Raw genomic sequence first — 21321 nt, 5'->3', positions numbered from 1 at the left:
AGCATGCTGACTATTGCCTGTGTGTGTGTTCTCCCCCTGTCCCTCTTGTCAGAGTGTAGACTACAAGGGCATGGCGGTGAGCCCGGTGTTTGAGCGTTACTGTGAGCTGGCCGTGCAGCTCCAGCGGGTGGAGCTGGTGTCGCTGAGCAGAGAGGAGAAGCTGGCCTTCTTCATCAACACCTACAACGCCCTGGTCATCCATGGTGCTCTGCGTCTGGGAGCTCCCACCAACATCTGGCAGAGATACCGGGTAAACTGACATATTATATGGGTTCAAATCAACTCTGACCTGTGGGTAGCAGCTATATACACATGTACAGCTACATCAGCTATATACACATGTACAGCTACATCAGCTATATACACATGTACAGTTACATCAGCTATACACACATGTACAGCTACATCAGCTATATACACATGTACAGTTACATCAGCTATATACACATGTACAGTTACATCAGCTATATACACATGTACAGTTACATCAGCTATACACACATGTACAGCTACATCAGCTATATACACATGTACAGTTACATCAGCTATATACACATGCACAGTACATCAACTATATACACATGTACAGTTACAGAAGTATTTATCATCTTTTATTTATTTGTTTGTTTATTTTCTCTTGTTTTCCTTGTCATTTGTAAGTTCTTCAACTACGTGAGCTACCTGATTGGAGGAGAGGTGTTCACTCTGCAGGATATTGAAAACGGTGTTCTCAGGGGGAACAGAAAGGGCATGGCTCAGCTTCTCAGACCCTTCTCCAAGACAGACCCTCGGCTACAGGTAATCACTCTAGGGGTGTCGCGAGTAATCCAATGAATCCAATAAATCGATTACAAAAAATAAATATATACGAAAATTACTGCATTGGGTGTTTCGAAACATTTCATTGGTGGCAGTTAAATGTTCCAAGCAGTCTAGTCTGACTGAAATACAAAGACATTCATTCAGACGCTTGTCAGAAATGCTCTAAACCTGTAAAAGTGCATGCTTTAACTCAACTTCAGTGTGCATTCTTGGGAAAAATCGAATGTAAATGTTAAATGGAATCATTTAGAGGCTCTGATTAATCTCTAAAATAATAATAATAATAATAATAATAATAATAATAATAATAATTCATTACATTTATATAGCGCTTTTTCTAGACGCTCAAAGGGCTCCCCACAATATAGGGTGGAAATTGCCTCCTTCACCACCACTGGTAGCACCCAACCTTGGGCTACGCAGGCTCCATGGCTGCCATACACTGGCACCCGGCACACATCACACTACACAATGGCTGAACGGCTCAGGAGACAGGGATTAATATCAGCCAATTAAGGGGAAGAGATGATTAGGTGGCCTTGATGTCAGAGACCTGATTGGGAATTTGGGCAGGAACGTCGGGGAACCCCATACTCTTTGCGATAGATAGGCGTCCTGGGTTCTTTAACGACCGAATTCAGTCAGGACCTCGGTTTAGCGTCTCATCCGAAGGACGGCACCTCATGAATCATTCAAATAATTCATTGAATGAATTGATTACTTGAATAATCATTAGTAGCAGCTCTAAATCACTCACTCATTGACATTGTATTTTTGTAACTAAATAATAACCAGTGTTCTGTGCAGTGGCAGAGGAAAAGTGTTAAGTATTTCTCATTTTGTCCACTAGGTGGCTCTCCCAGATGCTGAGCCTCTCATCCACTTCGCCCTGAACTGTGGAGCGAAGGGCTGCCCACCAATCAAAACATACACTCCACAGGTAAGACTGTACTCACACAGCAATACATCATGCTGTATTTGTACCTATTTCCTATTTCACTGGTCACTTTAACAAACCTTTTTACAGGCACACCAAGACTAGTGATCCCTTTACCTCAAGGAAGAATCTACCGATAAGATAATCAGATATTAATCATTTTATTTGTAAACAATGATGCCATCTTTGGCTCCTGAAGTCAGTGTGGATTAAACCATGCAGCGTCTGCTGAGCTGTCCGTGCACTGGGCTACCTTCACAGAGTCAACATTTTATTTAACCTTTATTTTACCAGGTAGTTTCGTCCATAGATCCTGACCCTGTTCCAATGCTCACTGCTGACACACCTATTTCTCATTTTGAGCACTAATTCTATCATTTCAACTCAAAAGATGGATGCCGAAGCAGAGTTTTATCTACAAGATGGTGTTGATGAAAAATGGTCAATAGGCAACATTGCTTTTCTTGTAAACAACTCACTTCTGTTTATATTCACATTTCCGCCGCAAATAGTCAAGAGTTTGCTATTATAGTCTAAGCTGAATACATGTCCTACATCATACAACCTTTCCAAAGTCCATTTTCGCTTTGTTTCGTCTACTTTTCTCTCGCAATGTTTATAAGTCTGCCTTTTGTTTTGATGCAGCAGCTTCCTGGAATTATCTTCAACTCACACTACAAATCAATACTCCACTATCCTATGGACAATTTAAAACATGATCACAAACCTCCGTACAGTACCTCAGTATGTAATGTTTAATCAAATCCTGTCTACATACCTGTATATACTATATCTATGTGCATATATTAGGGCTGTCAAAGTTAGAGCTTTAATAATGCTAATCCTAAAAAATAAAGATATATATATATATATATATATATATATATCATACCAGTTCATATATCAAGAAAAATAAATGTAATTTTGGTGAGAGACTTGGAAGATTCTGGTCATCTTAGCCTGTCGTCAATCGTTATCAGCCTTTGTCCATATTGTCTCTGATCTCTGCGTTGTGGTGTTTATTTTATGGAGGCAATCATTCGGTGGAATTTCATACTCCCATGGCTTACTGGCTAAAACACCTATCTCTTCTCCCCCAGTGCACTCAGAACAAATGTATGTTGAATCGTCCATTCATATAAAAAAGGATAGTTTATTTACATAAACAAAGGTTATCATACAGAATGAAGTGAATTGAAAGTCTTTAACACTTTGATCGCCATGGGTTAAATTCATAATTTACCATCCCTAGCCAGCTCTATTTGTCTATGGAGAAGTTCCCCTTCTTTGCAGGGCTATAACTTTTTTAATTCTATTGCTAAATTGCCATTATTAGGGCCCATTCAATGTCCTATATGTATTGTTCAGGGTGTAGCAACGTTAAACTTTTTCATTCACATATTCATACTAAAATATGGTCTAAAGTATAAGTATGTTTTTATCGTTTTCTGCAGCTTTCTCCAGAACTTGATTTATAGCTCCAAATGCATTATATTGATGATGAAATACAGTTTGATAGCAATCGGCGCGAGATAAAAAATGTCAACTGGACGTGGTTCTAGAAGTTACTACGTGTCATCTGATGATGACCGGATGGGCGGGGGATCGTTTATAATTCCGTGGGCAGCGTTAGATGATTCATCCAGAGTGGGTCATATGTTCATCATAGCAGTTTATATGGAACACGTTAGAATATAACGCTGAATCTTACCGTGGCTTCCTCGCGCCGCTGGCAGATGAGCGTGGAACAGAATTTTTTCTATTATGGGATGGAGAAATGCCCGATCCATTTCCAGGTTGTATAATAGTATATACGTCCAAATCATGTTGTTTTTTCGAGTTATTTGCACCGATCGATGTTCACTGTGTCAAGACGGAGTCTCTCTAACGATAGCGAGTGGCCGGACCACATATGGATGAGCACTTCCGGTTCAAAGGGTAATTTCCGGTTGGCGATCGGCCACCAGATGGCGCTCTTGAACCGCTAGAGAGTTGAGTGGAGCTTTGCAGTGTGTCTCAGGGCTCCGGAGGGGAAATATGATTTCGATCACAGATTTTTGAAATATTGACATCAAAGACGAGTTACGGCGTCTTCGGCAGAATGAGCATGGCTAGGAATGATGTCTTAACTCGTCATCGGCGATCATAGTGTTAAAAGGTTTAAGAAAATAAACTAGATTAATAAGGCTCCGTTAAGGCTCTGTTCTATCTCTCCCTCCTAGCTCGCTCTCTCCTCGTGGTTCGCTCTTTCCTCTCCCCCAGCCCTCCATCAGGTGTGTCTTTCTGCTCCAGTAGCAAGAAAACAACTGGCCTAATGAGCTATCTACAACTCCCTTTTTGTAATTTGTTATCTACCCGTGTTAGCCCTTGTTACCTAGGCAACGGCAGTAGTTTGTCACCCCTGACCCAAAAAGACCTGTCTCTCTGTCTGTCCGGCCTCGCCCCTCCCCCGTCCGGAGCACTGTCTGTCGTGTAGACTAGAGTGTGGTGTTATCTCTAAAATAATGTAGCCTTGAAGCCCATCTAACTCTCTCTTTGTCTGTCTCTCTTCCCCAGCACAGGCCCAAGCTACGTTATAATCATAACGTCATATCTTTCAGACTTCTTCAGAAAAAGATTTCTGAGTACATTTATACTGACATGCATTTCTTGTATACAGTATGTGTATGTGTCTGTCCCCCAATATGCCCAGAAAATGAAAATAACCTCTCACATGGTACTGTGTGAGAGGGGGAGTGAGATAACTTTGGTTTTACTGTACAAAAGTACATTCGTCTGTAAAATGTTGACAAGAAATTAACATTGGACTCCATTCAGTTGGATTTGTGACTCTGTTTTGATTCCATATAGTAGAAGGGGATGTTTTTGTAACCCTTTATTTTTCCCCATGTGAGGTTGGACACAATTACATTGTGTGATTTGCTTTAGAAGTGCGAGGGTGTCATGGTTTTTGCCTTATTTCACCTTTCTGTGAGGGACAGCTGTCTATGTTTGCTTTATTTCACCTCTCTGTGAGGGATAGCTGTCAATCCCTGTTCCCTGTGGTTAATTGCCTCATGGGTCGGCAGGTGTGTGGGCTTGATTGCACCTGATGCAGTGCAGCTGTGCCTATGGCCATGTGGAGTCTATTTAAAGCCCAACCTCCAGGTTAAACCCTACTGATCAATTATGGGTAGTTTACATCATTGGTATATAATTTCATTATTTATTTTTTTCCATTTGACACCGGAAATGCCACTCTGAAAGAGTTAAAAAGGTCCACGCACGAATAACATGCACTCGCGAATCAAAAAAGCTTATCAAACGCCGACGTCACTACAGGTGCATATTAATGAGCCGAATCTAAAAGCTAGCACGGCCGTGACGTCACTTCAGGAAATGCCTTGCCCGTCCGGGTCATAGTACTAGTTCAATGGTGGCCCACTCGGTGCATCACAGTTAGCCTATATAGCTCCGCCGTCCCTGCCTATGGTCCCTGCTGCCTACAGTCGGGACCACTACACTGACGTTAGCCTATGGTTCTCTCCTCTTTGTGTGCCCCCGTCCTCGCGGGTGTCCTGCGGAGGAGCTTGTGGACGCGACAACAGCGGCGGCCGTTGTTAGCTCATAGCTATCGTGTACCACTAGCCTTTACGGGCTCGAACACCCTACAGGCTGCCACCATTGTCGCCGTTGTCGCGTCCATGGGCCCCCCGGCAGGGTACCCGTGGGGACGGGGTGTACAGAGAGGAGAGAACCATTTTGGGTCGGCCGTTCATGCCGGCCAGTGAGCCGGATGTCGGGATATTTTGTTAGCACAATAGCTACCAAGCTAAGCTATGTTAGCTACTAATGTTATAAACACAATATGTGTACAACGACACAATGATTTACATTATTACAAATATGGTAACGTGGTTGTGGCTTTAGAGATGGGTGGCTATAATCACGGAGCAATAGTGTTAGGTGAAACAGACATTTTCATTCGGCTAGTAGTAGCAAGCATAATCAGTGCCTGCCACTAGCTGTGTGTGACTCTCAGCGCCCCCTGGTGAGCCCCCTGGTGCCCTGCACCTGTTGTGACGATCATTTCGATTACACACGCACGTTATGAACCATTGATTAAAATATGCACGTGCGTGGTGATTGTGTTGGGCAGACAAAATGTTTGATAAAAACGCTAAAACTGGGTCAATTTCAATACTTTTTTTTTCCATTCTTCATGAAAGTCACTGTTGGCCTAGTCCACATTGTTTATTGAACAAAAATACAACGTGAAGGTTGACCTTTAAGTTTGGAGATCGCAGTGTCAACTGCTTTTTCATTTCCTAGTGTTGGCTGTCCTTTTGGTCACGCTCATTATATTGAAGTGTAGTCTGATCTCTGATTCAGAATTGAGCTTTATGGTAGTCATTCTTATTTTAGGCTACTCACGTGATTCTACACATAAACTCACTTAGTGGAGGTTTATTGTTTAACTTTTTCAAATATAAACTCCTTTATTAGGAGGTGTCCTTGTGGCTTATTTACTTTTATACTATACCTCTTTATTGAGAGTAGTCCTGTTTTTTGGGACTTGATTTATTTTCTTAATTACTCACTTTGAGATTTCCACCTGTAAAGGTTGTTTTCTGTTGTTTAATTTTCCCCTCTCCTAAAATATCTGCGTAAGCAGTCTAGTGGTTGTCCGTTTCATGGATAACTTTAAAGAGTCCCTGTTATCTGCTCATGACCCACACACACACACACACAGCCATCACAGAATGAAAAAGCCATGACTTGGTCAGCAGATAACACAGGTCTCGAACAAGCACTAGCTGCACAGCGTCAAGGATTGCTTTCACATGAGGAAGCTATCGTACAATTACAACAACAACAAGCTCGCATGGTGCAACAGCATGGGGAGATGTATGAAGATATTGCGCAAGATGGATAGTTCCATGCGTGATTTGGCTGACCGCATAGCCAATGCACAATTACCTCCCCCTCACCAGAGCCCACCTAATGTCTCTCAAGCACTACTCACAGGCCCCCAGTCATTACCTTGTGAGGCTAAAGTCCAGCTCCCCTCACGCTTTAATGGGGAGTCAGGTAAATGCTGTGGTTTTCTGGCACAATGCCAAATAGTGTACAGAGCCCAGCCTTCTCGTTTTCAGTCTGAGGATTCACGTGTTACGTGCTAATTATATCCCTGTTGGAGGGACCTGCCCTCGATTGGGCTGTTCCACTCATACGGGCTCAGGCTCCAGTTTTAAATGAGATGGAGATCGTTTTTGATCATGAACTCTACGATAAAGAGGTCGCCATGAAGCTGACGCGCATTCGCCAGGGCGCCAGTAGTGTAGCTGAGTTTTCCATCGCTTTCAGGACACTGGCTGGGGCTACAGGCTGGCCTGAGGGACCACTCATCACTTTGTTCACCAACGTGTTATCTGATCAGGTTAAAGATGCTTTGGCGGTTGTGGGATGTCCAGACAGTTTTGACACACTGGTCACTACCGCCATACGCGTTGATAACCGGATCAGAGACCGTGAGCATGAGAGGCGGGGCCAACGTTCCCGCTGGAGGAAGTTTCGTCCTTTCCTCCACAACCTTCAGTGGCCAGCTCGTCTGAACCTATGCAGGTGGACAGCACTTCTGTGCGTGACTCCAGGCAGACTGGTTCTCATGTGGACTGGTGCCGGTACTGCAGGAGAAAAGGTCACACAAGGGTGGAGTGTCCGAAACTGAAGGGAAACGGTCAGTCTCGTTAGTGGGCCGAGAGACACTAGTGAGACATCACATCACCCCCTTTCGAACCTTTTTGCCTGTGGTTTTAGGCTGGATAGGCAGTCTGTTAAGGTTGACGCCTTTTTAGACTCGGGGGCAGTGGACAGTTTCATCGATTCCAGATGGGCTGAGGACTCTAAGAATATATGTACATTCCCTCCATAAGCCCTGTAGTGTCACGGCGCTTGATGTACGGCCATTGGGTACAGGCAGTGTCACCAAAATAACCAATTATTTATCTATGCGGGTTGCTTATGGGAACCATTCTGAGCGCATTCGATTATTTTTGGTGGATTCCCCCACGTATCCCATTGTGCTGGGTCATTCTTGGCCTAGTAAACACAAGCCACAGATAAATTGGGGTGAGGAGAGGGACACTGTCATGCAGTGGGACTCCCAATGCCGTCACCGTTGTTTCCAAATTCCTCTGTCACCCATGAGTTATGATCAGTTTAGTGAGAGCGGTTGTGATCCTGTTGAAGCAGTGGGCGGTCTTGGTTTCCAGAGCCCACTCTCTCAACCATTGCACTCCCAGCCATCAGGTTCTGGCGGAGGACAGTTTAGACAGTTTAGAGGCCCTGTGTGAGGACTTCTCCTCGCTTACTTGTACAGCTGACCCCCTCATGGAGAGCACCAACATCATGAGCGTGGAGTCACACCCGTTACCAGAGGGAGTTCCCACTGTCTATGCTGACCTCAGTGAGGTGTTTAGCAAACAAAGGGTCACCATTCTGCCACCGCACCGACCTTATGATTGCGCCATCGAATTACAGCCGGGCTCTATTCCCCCTCGTGGTTCCTTGTACTCGTTGTCGGTCCCCGAAAGCGCAGCTATGAACACCTACATCAAGGAGGCTGTGGCTACCGGTTTTATTAGACCTTCCACTTCACCTGCGGGTGCTGGATTCTTTTTTGTGGGAAAAAAGGATGGAGGACTGAGACCCTGCATCGACTACAGAGGTCTGAACAGCATTACAGTAAAAAACCGGTATCCCCTTCCCCTGATGAACTCGGCGTTCGAACGCCTCCAGGGGGCATCCATTTTTACCAAACTTGATCTCCGCAATGCCTACAATCTGGTGCGCATACGCCAAGGGGATGAGTCGAAGACCGCGCTCAACACTCATAATGGTCACTACGAATACCTGGTGATGCCATTTGGTCTTACTAATGCCCCTTCAGTTTTTCAGGCGTTAATCAATGACGTGCTCAGGAAGGTGTTGGAAAAGTTTGTTTTCGTCTACTTAGATGACATTCTGATATTCTCCAAGTCCATTTCTGACCATGTCAAACATGTCAGGCAGGTCTTGAGGTGCCTTTTGGATGCACGTTGTTTGTGAAGGCTGAGAAGTGTGCCTTCCATGTCCGCTCTGTGTCCTTTCTGGGATTCATTGTATCTGAGGGGAGGATTCAAATGGACCCCAAGAAGGTGTCAGCAGTGACAGACTGGCCTACACCCGTCTCGGTCAAGCAAGTGCAACGATTCCTAGGATTTGCAAACTTCTACCGTCGTTTTATTCGTAATTTCAGTTCAGTGGTAGCACCTATCACCGCACTCACCAGGAAGACAGCACCTTCCCATTTCCAGTGGACTCCCAAGGCTGAGGCAGCGTTCATTGAGCTTAGGAGAAGGTTCAGTTCTGAGCCTATCCTCATTACTCCTAACCCATCCCTGCCATTTATCGTCGAGGTGGATGCTTCTGAGCTTGGAGTCGGAGCTATTCTGTCTCAACGCTCATCGTCCGACGGTAAGGTACACCCATGTGCGTACTATTCACGTGGGCTCTCGCCGGCTGAAAGAAACTATGATGTTGGGGACAGAGAGCTGTTGGCGGTCAAGTTGGCATTGGAGGAGTGGCGCCATTGGCTAGAGGGAGCTGAACACCCATTCACAGTCTGGACAGACCATACAAATTTGGAATATATCCAGGGTGCTCAGAGGAGAAACTCGCGACAGGCTTGCTGGTCACTGTTTTTCTCTCGGTTTAATTTCCTCCTGACGTACCGTCCCGGGTCTAAAAATATCAAGCCGGATGCTCTTTCCCGGTTATATGATGGATCAGAAGAGGACCGTCCTCCTGAGCCCATTGTTCCTGCAGGACAGATCCTAGCTCTTGTGACATGGAGCATTGACTCTGCTGTGTGGAGGGCACAACGTTTGGAACCAGATCCGGGTGGGGTGCCCCCGGGTCGGTTATTTGTACCAAACAGCATTCGTTCTCGGGTGTTGAAGTGGGGCCACTCCTCTCGGCTGACAGGACATCCCGGAGTGCACAGAACTCGTGACTTCTTGGCCAGAAGGTTCTGGTGGCCTGGTATGATGAAGGACATTCGGGAATTTGTGGCAGCCTGCCCCGTTTGTGCATGGAACAAAGTTTCTCAACAGTCACCACCAGGGCTGCTTCATCCTTTGCCCATTCCTAGTCGTCCGTGGAGCCACATCGCCATGGATTTTGTGACTGGTCTGCCTCCTTCTGATGGTCACAGCGTCATCATGGTGGTGGTGGATAGGTTCTCCAAAGCAGCTCACTTCATTCCGCTGGTCAAGCTGCCATCTGCTCAGGAGACCGCTCAACTGGTGGTTGACCATGTCTTCCGAATTCATGGCATCTGCCAGGACGTGGTGTCGGACCGTGGACCCCAGTTTACTGCTCGGTTTTGGAAGGCATTCTGTTAGGCCTGCCACGATAACACATTTTGCTGGGCGATTAATTGCCCCCGAAAATATCGCGATAAGCGATATTATTGCGACCGGTTAGAGAATTTTTTTTGAGAAATTTATTTCCCAAAACTTTTATTTTGAAGCCCACCGCTCCGTCTTTTCCGGTGTTTTAGACTTTTATTTTGAAGCCCACCGACCGGACCGGAAGTATTGTTGTGATTATCCTAAGCAGAACCTATTAGCCGACAACTTGTCTCGTCCGGTTCTGTTTTTGAGCTAATGATAAAACAAATTGTTGGTGAACAACTAACTTTAGGTTAGTTTTAACGTTAGCTACTAACGTTAGATGCAGCTACTACAGGCAATCAACGATGAGGAGGAAGCGTCAAAGCAGTATATAATAGAATAGCTGTGGTGCGTAAGCACTGCAGCACGACTCGAAACTACCGGAGTGTTATAATAAATTAATTCATGTTTAACTTGTCCCCGTGTCCAGTCCTTTGACTAGCCCCACCCGTTCATTGTAAACAATGATGCATGTAATTGTATTAACGTTATTCTGTGTTGTACTTGTAGCTATGCTATACGTTGTATTCCGTTTGTTAGCTATTTAGCTAATGTTGTTAGCATGGAATTAGAATCAAAGCTCTATCTTTCATCTTTATTTAGCAGTCCAGTTTCTCCGGGCAGTAGCGAGTAACTACTTGGGTCTAAAAATAGCTAACGTTACACTACAAATAATGCTACTTGGTTAAAAGGAGCAACACTATTGAGAAATGTAGTTAAGCTATGTGGCATTACCCCACGGAGCTCCCGTGCTGTACTCTAGTAACGTCAGCGGCCCGCCTCCCAACACGGACAGTGACTGACAAGGGGCACTGGTTCCGCCTCATTAAAACAAATGCGCAAATAGCAATTAATCGCGCCCGTCAAAATCATTGCATTCATTTTAATTATCGCAGCAATTAATCGATTTATTGCTTATCGCGGCAGGCCTACATTCTGTGCTATACTGGGTGCGACGGTTAGCCTGTCATCAGGGTTCCACCCGGAGAGCAATAAGCAAAAAGAGCGCACCAACCAGTCTATGGAGAGTACGCTTCACTGCTTGGCCTCCTCCAATCCGACCACTTGGAGTCACCAACTGGCATGGGCAGAATATGCACATAATTCATTGTGCAATGCATCCACTGGTCTCTCCCCATTTGAGGTTCAGTTTCCTGAACAGTAGAAGGACGTGGGGGTGCCATCTGCCGAGGCGTTTATCCGTCGGTCTCGGGCAACATGGAAGAAGGTGTGCTCGGCTCTTGTGCATGCTGCGGCCCGGCACAAGCGGTCGGCGGATGTACACCGTCGCCCTGCGCCTTCCTACCGTGTGGGCCAACAGGTGTGGCTTTCCACACGCAACCTTCCATTACGGGTGGAGTCGCGCAAACTCGCTCCCCGTTTTGTGGGCCCTTTCACTATTGTTCGCAAGATAAACCCAGTCACGATGCGTCTTCGGTTACCCTTGTCGATGAGGGTACACCCTACATTTCACGTATCCCGCCTTAAGCCGGTTCGGAGGAGCAGGTTGGTTCCTGCAGAGAGACCTCCACCTCCCCCTCGATTTGTTGATGGCCAACCTGTGTATACTGTACGGCGTATCCTGTCCAGTAGGCGGGTTGGTAGGGGTATACAGTACCTGGTGGACTGGCAGGGTTATGGGCCAGAGGAGCGCACGCGGGTTCCGGCCAGGGACATCCTGGACCCTGAGCTTATTCGGGAGTTTCGGAGACGTGTCTCAGAAGGTCCGTCTGGAGCCGCCCCCTAGAGGGGGGGTCCTGTCATGGTTTTTGCCTTATTTCACCTTTCTGTGAGGGACAGCTGTCTATTTTTGCTTTATTTCACCTCTCTGTGAGGGATAGCTGTCAATCCCTGTTCCCTGTGGTTAATTGCCTCATGGGTCGGCAGGTGTGTGGGCTTGATTGCACCTGATGCAGTGCAGCTGTGCCTATGGCCATGTGGAGTCTATTTAAGTTTGGAGATCGCAGTGTCAACTGCTTTTTCATTTCCTAGTGTTGGCTGTCCTTTTGGTCACGCCCATTATATTGAAGTGTAGTCTGATCTCTGATTCAGAATTGAGCTTTATGGTAGTTAGGGCTGACCTTCGAATTTTTTTTTGGCAATCGAAGCTTCGGGGCCGAGCTTCGATTTTAATTCGAAGCTTCGAATTTAAAAAAAAATACATTTTTTATTTTATTTTTTATCTTATGTTGTGGGACTTGTACAGCACTTTGGTAAACTTTGTTGTTTTTAAATGTGCTCTATAAATAAAGTGGATTGGATTAATGCATTAAGTAGCCCCTTTCGTGACTGTGACACAGCCAACACGGCTGTGTGATTTAATTCAAGGTGGATCGCTGTTGTCGTTTGAACAACTTCAGATTTCATGGGAACTACCAATCCCCCAAATCAAGAATGTTTAAGATGAAGTAAGATTTAGATTATTTGAAATATGGCCTGTGTAGACTAAACTATGCACAGAATTATGTCAGTCTACAAGGTCCGGCAATGTAGACCTTGTAGACTCCACTACAGACCAATTATCAGTGAATGTTCATGCATTTTTAAGAAGGGCTACTTCCACAAAAAAACAAAGAACTCACCAAAACATCTCAGTAGCACCGTATATCGAAATGTTCTATTTCATATATGGAGATTCATATTTATTTATGTATTGCATGCATTCTACATTTTATTTCCTATTTTGTTTATTCATCCCAGTATCTTTTTCTTATGTGTGGAATTCTACAAGGCATTTACATTCACATTTAGTCATTTAGCTGACGCTTTTATCCAAAGCGACTTACAAGTTCTGTACGACAGGTCATCAGGAAGGATACAACTCTTATCAGCTGAGTAACAATATTCATCAAAGTGTTGCGTGTTACAGTGTAGGTTAGTTTATTAGGACAAGTGCATGACAGTAAGGTTAGTTAGGGTTAGATTTATTTTATTTTATTTTTTAAATTCTATTTCAGATAATGGTTGAAGAAGTGCGTCTTTAGTCGACGGCGAAAGATTGGACGGGATTCAGCTGTCCTAACTGGGGTGGGTAGTTCATTCCACCATTGTGGGGCAAGGACTGAGAATAGGCGTGTAGGTGGTGTATATGTGTTTGAGGATGATATCCTTCAAACAGGCAATAGTGATGATATAATTTGGGCAGTGCTGAGCTGGGGTACTTTCCTCCAGTGTATTTGTCCCCTGGCCCCACCCAATGGTCCCATGCACACACACACACACGAAGTAAAAAAAAAATTAAAAATAAAAAAAAAGTTGAAAAAAAAATGTAAAAAAAATATGTATATATATATTTTTTTAACTTCGATTTTTTTTTAATGTTCGAAGCTTGTGCCATCGAACGAAGCTTCGAAGCTTCGAAGTATTTAAGACAGCCCTAATGGTAGTCATTCTTATTTTAGGCTACTCATGTGATTCTACACAAACTCCCTTAGTGGAGGTTTATTGTTTTACTTTTTCAAATATAAACTCCTTTATTAGGAGGTGTCCTTGTGGCTTATTTACTTTTATACTATACCTCTTTATTGAGAGTAGTCCTGTTTTTTGGGACTTGATTTATTTTCTTAATTACTCACTTTGAGATTTCCACCTGTAAAGGTTGTTTTCTGTTGTTTAATTTTTCCCCTCTCCTAAAATATCTAAGTCTAGTGGTTGTCCGTTTCATGGATAACTTTAAAGAGTCCCTGTTATCTGCTCATGACCCACACACACACACACACAGCCATCACAGAGGGATCCAGGGAATGATCTTCGAGTAATGGAAAATGTATCTTACCAATGTACCTGCATTGAGGTCCATCGTTTGGCTTATGGAATTGTCAATCAGCAGTCAAGAAAGCTGACTTCATTACTGCCTACGCCAATAGTCAAAATCTGCAGCTCCTGGCTCTAACTGAGACCTGGATAACTCCCAATAACTTGTCAACACCTGCAGCATTATCTACAAACTATAACTTCACTCACACACCTCGACCTTCCAGACGGGGTGGAGGCACTAGCCTCATGACATCTCCTTCATGGGCTACAAACTTAACACCACTCCCAGAACTGTCACTCTCCTCTTTCGAATATCATGCAGTATCTGTCTCTAATCCTTTCAATCTCACCATTGTTACACTCTATCGCCCTCCAGGTCCGCTCGGTCACTTCACAGATGAGCTGGACATGCTTCTAAGCTCCTTACCGGAAGATGGTACCCCTCTCCTTCTATTGGGCGACTTCAACCTGCCTGACTCATCTCAGTCAGTCATAGTGGTCTCCCTCCTACAATCGTTTGACCTGACTCCCACTGCCATGCCTCCCACCCACAAAGCAGGCAACTCCTTGGATCTCATATTTTCCCGTAACTCCAGCATCATTAACACCACGGTAACTCCCCTACATGTATCTGACCATTCCTTCATATCCTTCTCACTAACTCATGCTTAACCGAAAGGTCTTCACCCCAACTCAAACCGTCTCACTCAGACGCAACCTGCCCTCCCTATCCCCCTCCACCCTCTCCTCTGACATACTATCCGCTCTACCTCTGAGTGACACCTTCTCTGCTCTCCCCACAGAGATAGCAACCTCCACCCTCCTCTCAGTCCTTGCAAACTCCTTCGACAAGCTCTGTCCCCTCGTTGAGAAACCTGCCCGCCGTTCCCTACCCAGTCCATGGCTGACGGATGCAGTGAGAGAACAAAGACAGGTCCTGAGAGCGGCTGAGAGGAAGTATAGAAAGTCACGCCTCATTGTTGACATCGACACATATCACAACCTCTTGTTAACATTCTCCAAAACCATTACTAATGCCAAAGCTTCTTTCTTTCACCATAGGATCGAGGCCTCTGCCAAGAATCTTCGCAAACTGCATGCTACCATGTCCTCCCTCCTCACTCCCCCCCCCAGCCCCTCCTCCCTCATCTTTCTCTGCCGAAGACTTCGCAATCTTCTTTGAGGAAAAAGTGGAGAACATCCGCAGCGCCTTCTCCCAACCCCCACCCATTCCAAATACTGAATCGAGAACCTCATCCTTCACTCTGTCATCTTTCTCTCCCATTACAGAAGCCGAGACCCTGACACTGGTAACATCAAACCGTCCGACTACATGCCAGCTGGACCAGCTACCCTCCCCACTCATCCAGACCATAGCACCGGACATCCTCCCATTCCTAACTGCAACCATCAACTCCTCACTCAAGTCGGGGGTGGTCCCCACCTACCTAAAACAAGCCAGAGTCACGCCCCTCATAAAAAAACCAACCCTGAACCCCACCGTCATAGGCAACTATCGTCCTGTCCTCTTCTCTCCTTCCTTTCTAAAACACTTGAACGTGCTGTATCCAACCAACTTACTGCTTATCTCTTACAGAATTACCTCCTAGACCCTAATCAGTCTGGCTTCCGGACTGGCCACTCCACAGAAACGGCCCTCATTGCGGTCACAGAGGCACTTCACTTAGCAAAAGCGAAAGGCCTCTCCTCTGTCCTGATTCTCCTAGATCTATCTGCAGCCTTCGACACAGTCAACCATCAGATCCTCCTCGCGGCCCTCGCAGGAATGGGAGTGGCTGGCTCTGCGCTGACATGGCTGACATCATACCTCAATGACCGCTCCTACCAAGTGTAATGGAGCGGGACCCTGTCGGCCACCCGCCCCCTGCGGACGGGTGTCCCCAGGGCTTGGTCCTAGGACCCCTTCTCTTCTCCCTCTACACTAAATCACTGGGTAACATTATCACGTCTCATGGCTTCTCGTATCATTGTTATTCCCTCCCTCAGATATCCACGTCTCTGAGCGGATCTCGGCCTGTCTGTCCGACATCTCCGCCTGGATGATGACCAACCACCTCAAACTGAACCTAGGCAAAACAGAATTGCTCCACCTGCCGGCCAAATCCTCCCCCCTGACCGACCTTTCCATCACAGTCGAGAATGCAGCTGTGACCGCGTCCCCGACCGCCAAGAACCTTGGCGTTGTCCTCGACGACCAGTTGAACTTCTCTGCTCACATCGCAGCGACAACCAGAACCTGCAGATTCCTCCTTGTTAGGTACCATGAGCTTGATCACTCCTGTGTCACTGGGCATGCAGGTGAGGGCTGCTAATTAGCTGATTGCTGCTGATTAGAAACATGCCTGGCAGCATAAAACCAGTCTCTCAGTCACACATGCAGCCTGACGGTGGCTAGAGGAGTGTGTGAAAACCGAGACTTGTCACGTTCTCCCATTCTTTGTTCTTTAGTTTGTGCCAGTAATTCATTGTTAGAGTAGTCTTTTGGGTTAAACACAGGTTTTGGTGTCGGTTTGCACATAGGTTGCGTCCCTTTGAGCCAGGGTCGTAACAGTTGGGCGCTCGTCCGGGAGTGAATTTGGAAACAAATACCCCTAGAATTTGTTTGGTGTTTTTTGTTTGTTTTGCATGGTGTGTCGTGGTGCTATAGTGTGGGTGGTGTTCGTTACATGTTGTGTAACGTGGGGGCTTGGTCAAATCATCATCAAACAGGTGAGTATGCCCTTATTTGTTTGTAATTTGATGTGACTACTTATTGCTGTTAAAATATATAGTTTAGTGGACATCACATGTAGGTAGGGACATTATTTTCTGGTTGTTTGTTAGCTTCCTGTGCACCACATACTCCTGGGGCAGTCAGAGAAGTGATTAGCACCATCTACTTGTCTTCTACCACTCCATATACTTGACGGGTGGATGGTCAATATGATCTTTGGCTGGTAGCAGGTGTGGTTGAAGAGGGTTAGGTCTACAGGGCATTAGTTTAAGGGTAGGTAGGATAGGGGGCCAGAAAACACAGGTAGTGTGGTAGGGCCTGATGTAGTTTTTTTTTTAGGCTAGACATGTGGTGGGCCGTTTTGACTGCAGTTTAGATGTAGAAGCTCTAAGAAGTCATATCAGGTTATAAGGGGCACCTGTTTGACTTTGTTTGTTGTATTTTTTTTGTTTTTGTTTTGAGTGTTTGGATAGCCTACCTGTTAGCACCTGACCTCCTGTGCGTCTGACATATCTAGTTATTCAGGGTGGTTGTTTTTTATTTATTTTTTGCAAATTAGAAAGGTGCGCTCAGTAGAGCACACATTTCCACCGCGTCTCCTTGTAGTTATTGGTATTGGCATTAGCATGCTAACGCTAACAAGGGGTGCTTCAGCGGTGCTTCAGCGGTCTTCGTGGTTCTTTGGTGGTTCTTCAGTGGTTCTTTAGTGGCTCTTTAGTGGTTCTTCAGTGGTTCTTCGTGGTTCTTCAGTGGTTCTCAGGTAAATTGTGTGTATGCTAGGGTGCTTTTGGTGACTCTAAAGTGAGCATGTTGTGGCGCTGGTGCAGTAAAGATGGCTTCCATTAAGGATTTTGTTGATCGCCCTTTGCATGACATGTTGGAGAGGTTTTCCAAAGAACAGCTTCTGGAGCTTGCTGTGCACTACAAGGTAGAGCTTACTGCCAGTGAGAAACGTTTGAAACCAACTGCCTTGAGTGCTTTGAGGGTTTTGCTCGTTGGGGAGCAGGTGCTTGCGGCGAGGGTGGAGGAGCCTACTTTGTCTGACGCGTCTCCGCTACTATCTGGTGCGGAGGGTGAGTGGAGGCTTAGAGAGTTGGAGTTTAAGGAAAGACAGCTACTACAAGAGTGTGAGGAGAGAGAGGAGCGTGAGCTTAAGGAGCGTGAGCTTAAGGAGAGGAGAGAGGAGCGTGAGCATGAGCGTGAGCTTAAGGAGAGAGAGAGGAGAGAGAAGCGTGAGCTTAAAGAGAGGAAAGAGGAGCGTGAGCTTAAGGAGAAGCAAATGTTGCTGGAGCACGAGCGTGCGCAGAAGGAGCTTGAATATAAGCATGCTGCCTTGCAGGCGGGTGCTCTGCCTTCAGAGTCGCGTTCTGGTTTTGATGTCGGCAAAAATATTAGGATGGTGCCTCCTTTTGTTGAGAAGGATGTGGAAAAGTATTTTCCCCTTTTTGAACGGGTGGCAACCACATTGAAGTGGCCTGATACGGCCTGGACGCTGCTGCTGCAGTATGTTCTTATTGGTAGGGCGCAAGAAGCCTATACTGCTCTGTCCCTTGAACAAAGTGCTGACTGAGCTTGTTAAAGCTTCCATATTGAGGGGTTATGAGTTAGTCCCCGAGGCCTATCATCAGCGTTTTAGAGGCTATCGCAGGTCGGAGGGACAGTTGTATGTTGAATTTGGAAAAGAGAAGGAGAACCTGTTTGACAGGTGGTGCACCTCTCAGAAAGCAGAGTCAAGGGAGCAGCTTAGGCAGTTGATTCTCCTAGAGGAATTTAAAAGATGTGTTCCTGATACCGTTTCCACTCATCTAAACGAGCGCAGGGTATTGAAGATAGGCGACGCCGCTGTCTTCGCTGATGAGTTTGTGTTGACACACAAGTCCGTTTTTGTGGAGGAATACCATGTTGAGTCCAGGGATAGGCGCCCTTTTCAGGGGGACCGTTTCCCAAAACCTGTGTCTGCTGGTCAGTTTACTTCACCTCCTAGTGCAGGGGTGGCCAACCCGCGGCTCGCGAGCCGCATGCGGCTCTTTGCCCGTCAATGTGCGGCTCTTCCATATTTTTTTTTTTTTTTTTTTTTTTACTTTTTTTTTTTTACTTTTTTTTTTTTTTATGTCACTCATTCCATAAGGACGTAGAATAAACATTTAATTTTTTTTTTTAAATGGTCCATTTGCATGTTCTTGGTATCTGAATCTAGGGACATATATGGATCACTATCAGTGTCAGAAATAGTGTGTCTGTTAGGCTTGAGAAAATTGTAATGAACCAAAGGAGAATATCAATTCTATTTAAAAAAAAATGTATCTTTGACTGTGAATAACACCATGCTAAAATTCACCAGACCTGAAAAATCTAAGCAAATGAATAAAGGGAAGATGATTAAACAGAAGGTTTTGTAGATACAGTACTGAATTCTGCCATCTTTTTTATAATGTAAATTTCTCCACCATTTTTCATCATATTGCAACACCGTTTTTTGCAAGACGTTCACAGAAAGGTAGAGAAACTAACTGCGTTCTGTTTTATGGCAATAACGTTCAGGTTTGTGGGAGATAATCCCAAAAAATAAGACAAATTAAAAAGTAAATCCAGAAGTCAGATGATTGACAGGGGCTGGTGTGAGCTGGGTAGGGTAGTTTTTCAAAATTTGAAAGCCCTGAGTCTCTTCCTTCAAAAGACTACACTCACTTTTGGCTGTGCCACTTCCTCCTGTCAATATGCGTCGGTTTCCGACTCAATGCCCTGAGATTTCTATAATCTTATATTTCACTAATAACAGTTAAAATAATTGGTAAACAAACATAATGCTGAAAATATACACTTTTACTGTATATCTCGGGCTTAAGAGGTTAACCCTGTGAGGCCCAAATTAAAAAGAAATTAGCAACTTCAGAGGCCAGAGGGTGGGACATATAAACACATTTACTATAAAATAGCATTGTGAGGCTGAACAACAGGACCAATTGACTATACATGTGCTTAAAGGGGAACTATCTTATAAATGGCCTTTTTCAGTGTTTACCATTGTTTCTTAGCTATGTGGACTTATATTAATAGGATATATGTCTCTAATTCTCATATTGGCGCATTCTTCCAATTCTCCTCTCACAATATTCACCCTCACTGAACTGAGTCATCTGAAAATGTGCATATCTGTGATGTCAGAGATTTCTCAGCTGCATAATAATGTGGCAGTTGATGTGGCAGTTGGCACCAGGCCACACAGTGGTTGGCGCCCAGCCTCAAAAACGGCTTAAGATCTTGAGGTAGAAAAATGCGGTTTTTAGTACTTGATTAGAAATACAAAACAATGCATTTTTTTTGGAAAAAAACCTAGGTGTTCCATAGACTCACAGGAATTGTGTAAAAGTGCCCAAATAGTGAAAGAAATAGTAAAATAGTTCCCCTTTAACATTTTTTAAATAAACATTATTTTTTTAAATGGCTAAAAGTGATTTTGTAATTTTGCAACCGTGGGTCTCACAGGGTACTTTTAACCCTGTGAGGCCCAAATAAAAAAGACATTAGCAACTTCAGAGGCCAGAGGGTGAGACCTATAAACACATGAAGGGTGCCGTGACTGAAAAAAAAGGTTGAGAAACGCTGGTATATGGTGTGGCTCTTTGTGGTACCACAGTCATTTTTGTGGCTCTTAGTCTCTGACTGGTTGGCCACCCCTGTCCTAGTGCATTCTGCTAGTGCATTCCCAGAAGGGATTATATGTTTCTACTGTAAAGAGCCTGGTCATATCTTTGCTGGGTGCCCGGTGCTTGAACAGAAAAATGTCAGAACGGTGGCTCTGGTAGAAACTGTATGCAGAACACCTATGCCAACGTTAGAGGGTGATGGGGAAAGTATAAAACGGGTGGACAAAGAGCTTGAGGGTTCCTCAAGATTTATGATGGATGGATTTGTTTCCCTGACTAATGCACTAGAGTCCAAACATGCTATAACAATTTGGAGAGATACCGGAGCTTTTCAGTCCCTCATTCTTGAGGGGATTTTGTCGTTTTCAGAAAAGTCTTCTTTGCATTCCGGTGTCGTTGTTCGTGGCTTTGGAGGTGTATTTGTGGATGCACCTTTACATGAGGTCACACTCAACTCTCCCTTAGTATCAGGCAATGTTGTTGTGGGGGTATGTTCTCACATTCCCATAAGAGGGGTGTCCTTCATTCTAGGGAATGATTTGGCTGGTGACAAAGTGCTGGCTACTCCAGTTGTAACTCCCATTCCTGTGGTTTCTGAGGTCCCTGATGAGCTGACACAGAAACATTCAGGAGTGTTCCCTGTGTATGCTGCGACACGGGCAGTATCAAAGGACAAAAGTGATGTTGTTGATACTTCGACTTGTGACATTACACTTAGTGACACATTCTTTGTTGAATTGAAAAGTGAACCTGTTGAGAATTTTGGAAAGCACACTGTGGATGTACCTCTGCATAATGATTCTCTTGATGGTGCCTTTGTGTCAGGCCCGGTGGTGGAACCAAAGTTGACATGCATGCCGGATATGCATGTGGCAGGAGATGATCTGGCAGAGCAGTGTCTCAAGGTCTTCCCAGCCTGCACGGTGGCTGAGGCCACGAACGAATTAG

At 45.1% G+C, this 21321-nt stretch overlaps 1 protein-coding gene across 2 annotated transcripts in view; it reads left to right on the top strand.

The window, feature by feature from the left end:
• LOC311224753 (uncharacterized protein) overlaps positions 1-21321 on the top strand; it is a 49265-nt gene that overhangs the window by 17344 nt on the left and 10600 nt on the right. For both annotated transcript variants that reach the window (XM_084309855.1, XM_084309856.1), the window contains 3 exons: positions 53-250; positions 661-798; positions 1673-1762. In XM_084309855.1, coding sequence (XP_084165981.1) covers positions 53-250; positions 661-798; positions 1673-1762 — 426 coding nt within the window. The remainder of the gene's footprint in view (positions 1-52; positions 251-660; positions 799-1672; positions 1763-21321) is intronic.

This window comes from Notolepis coatsorum (assembly GCF_963971535.1).
Source record: "Notolepis coatsorum genome assembly, chromosome: 3".
Lineage (NCBI taxonomy): Eukaryota > Metazoa > Chordata > Actinopteri > Aulopiformes > Paralepididae > Notolepis > Notolepis coatsorum.
The sequence above is the reverse complement of the archived record's forward strand: the minus strand, read 5'-3'. Positions and strand labels throughout refer to the sequence as shown.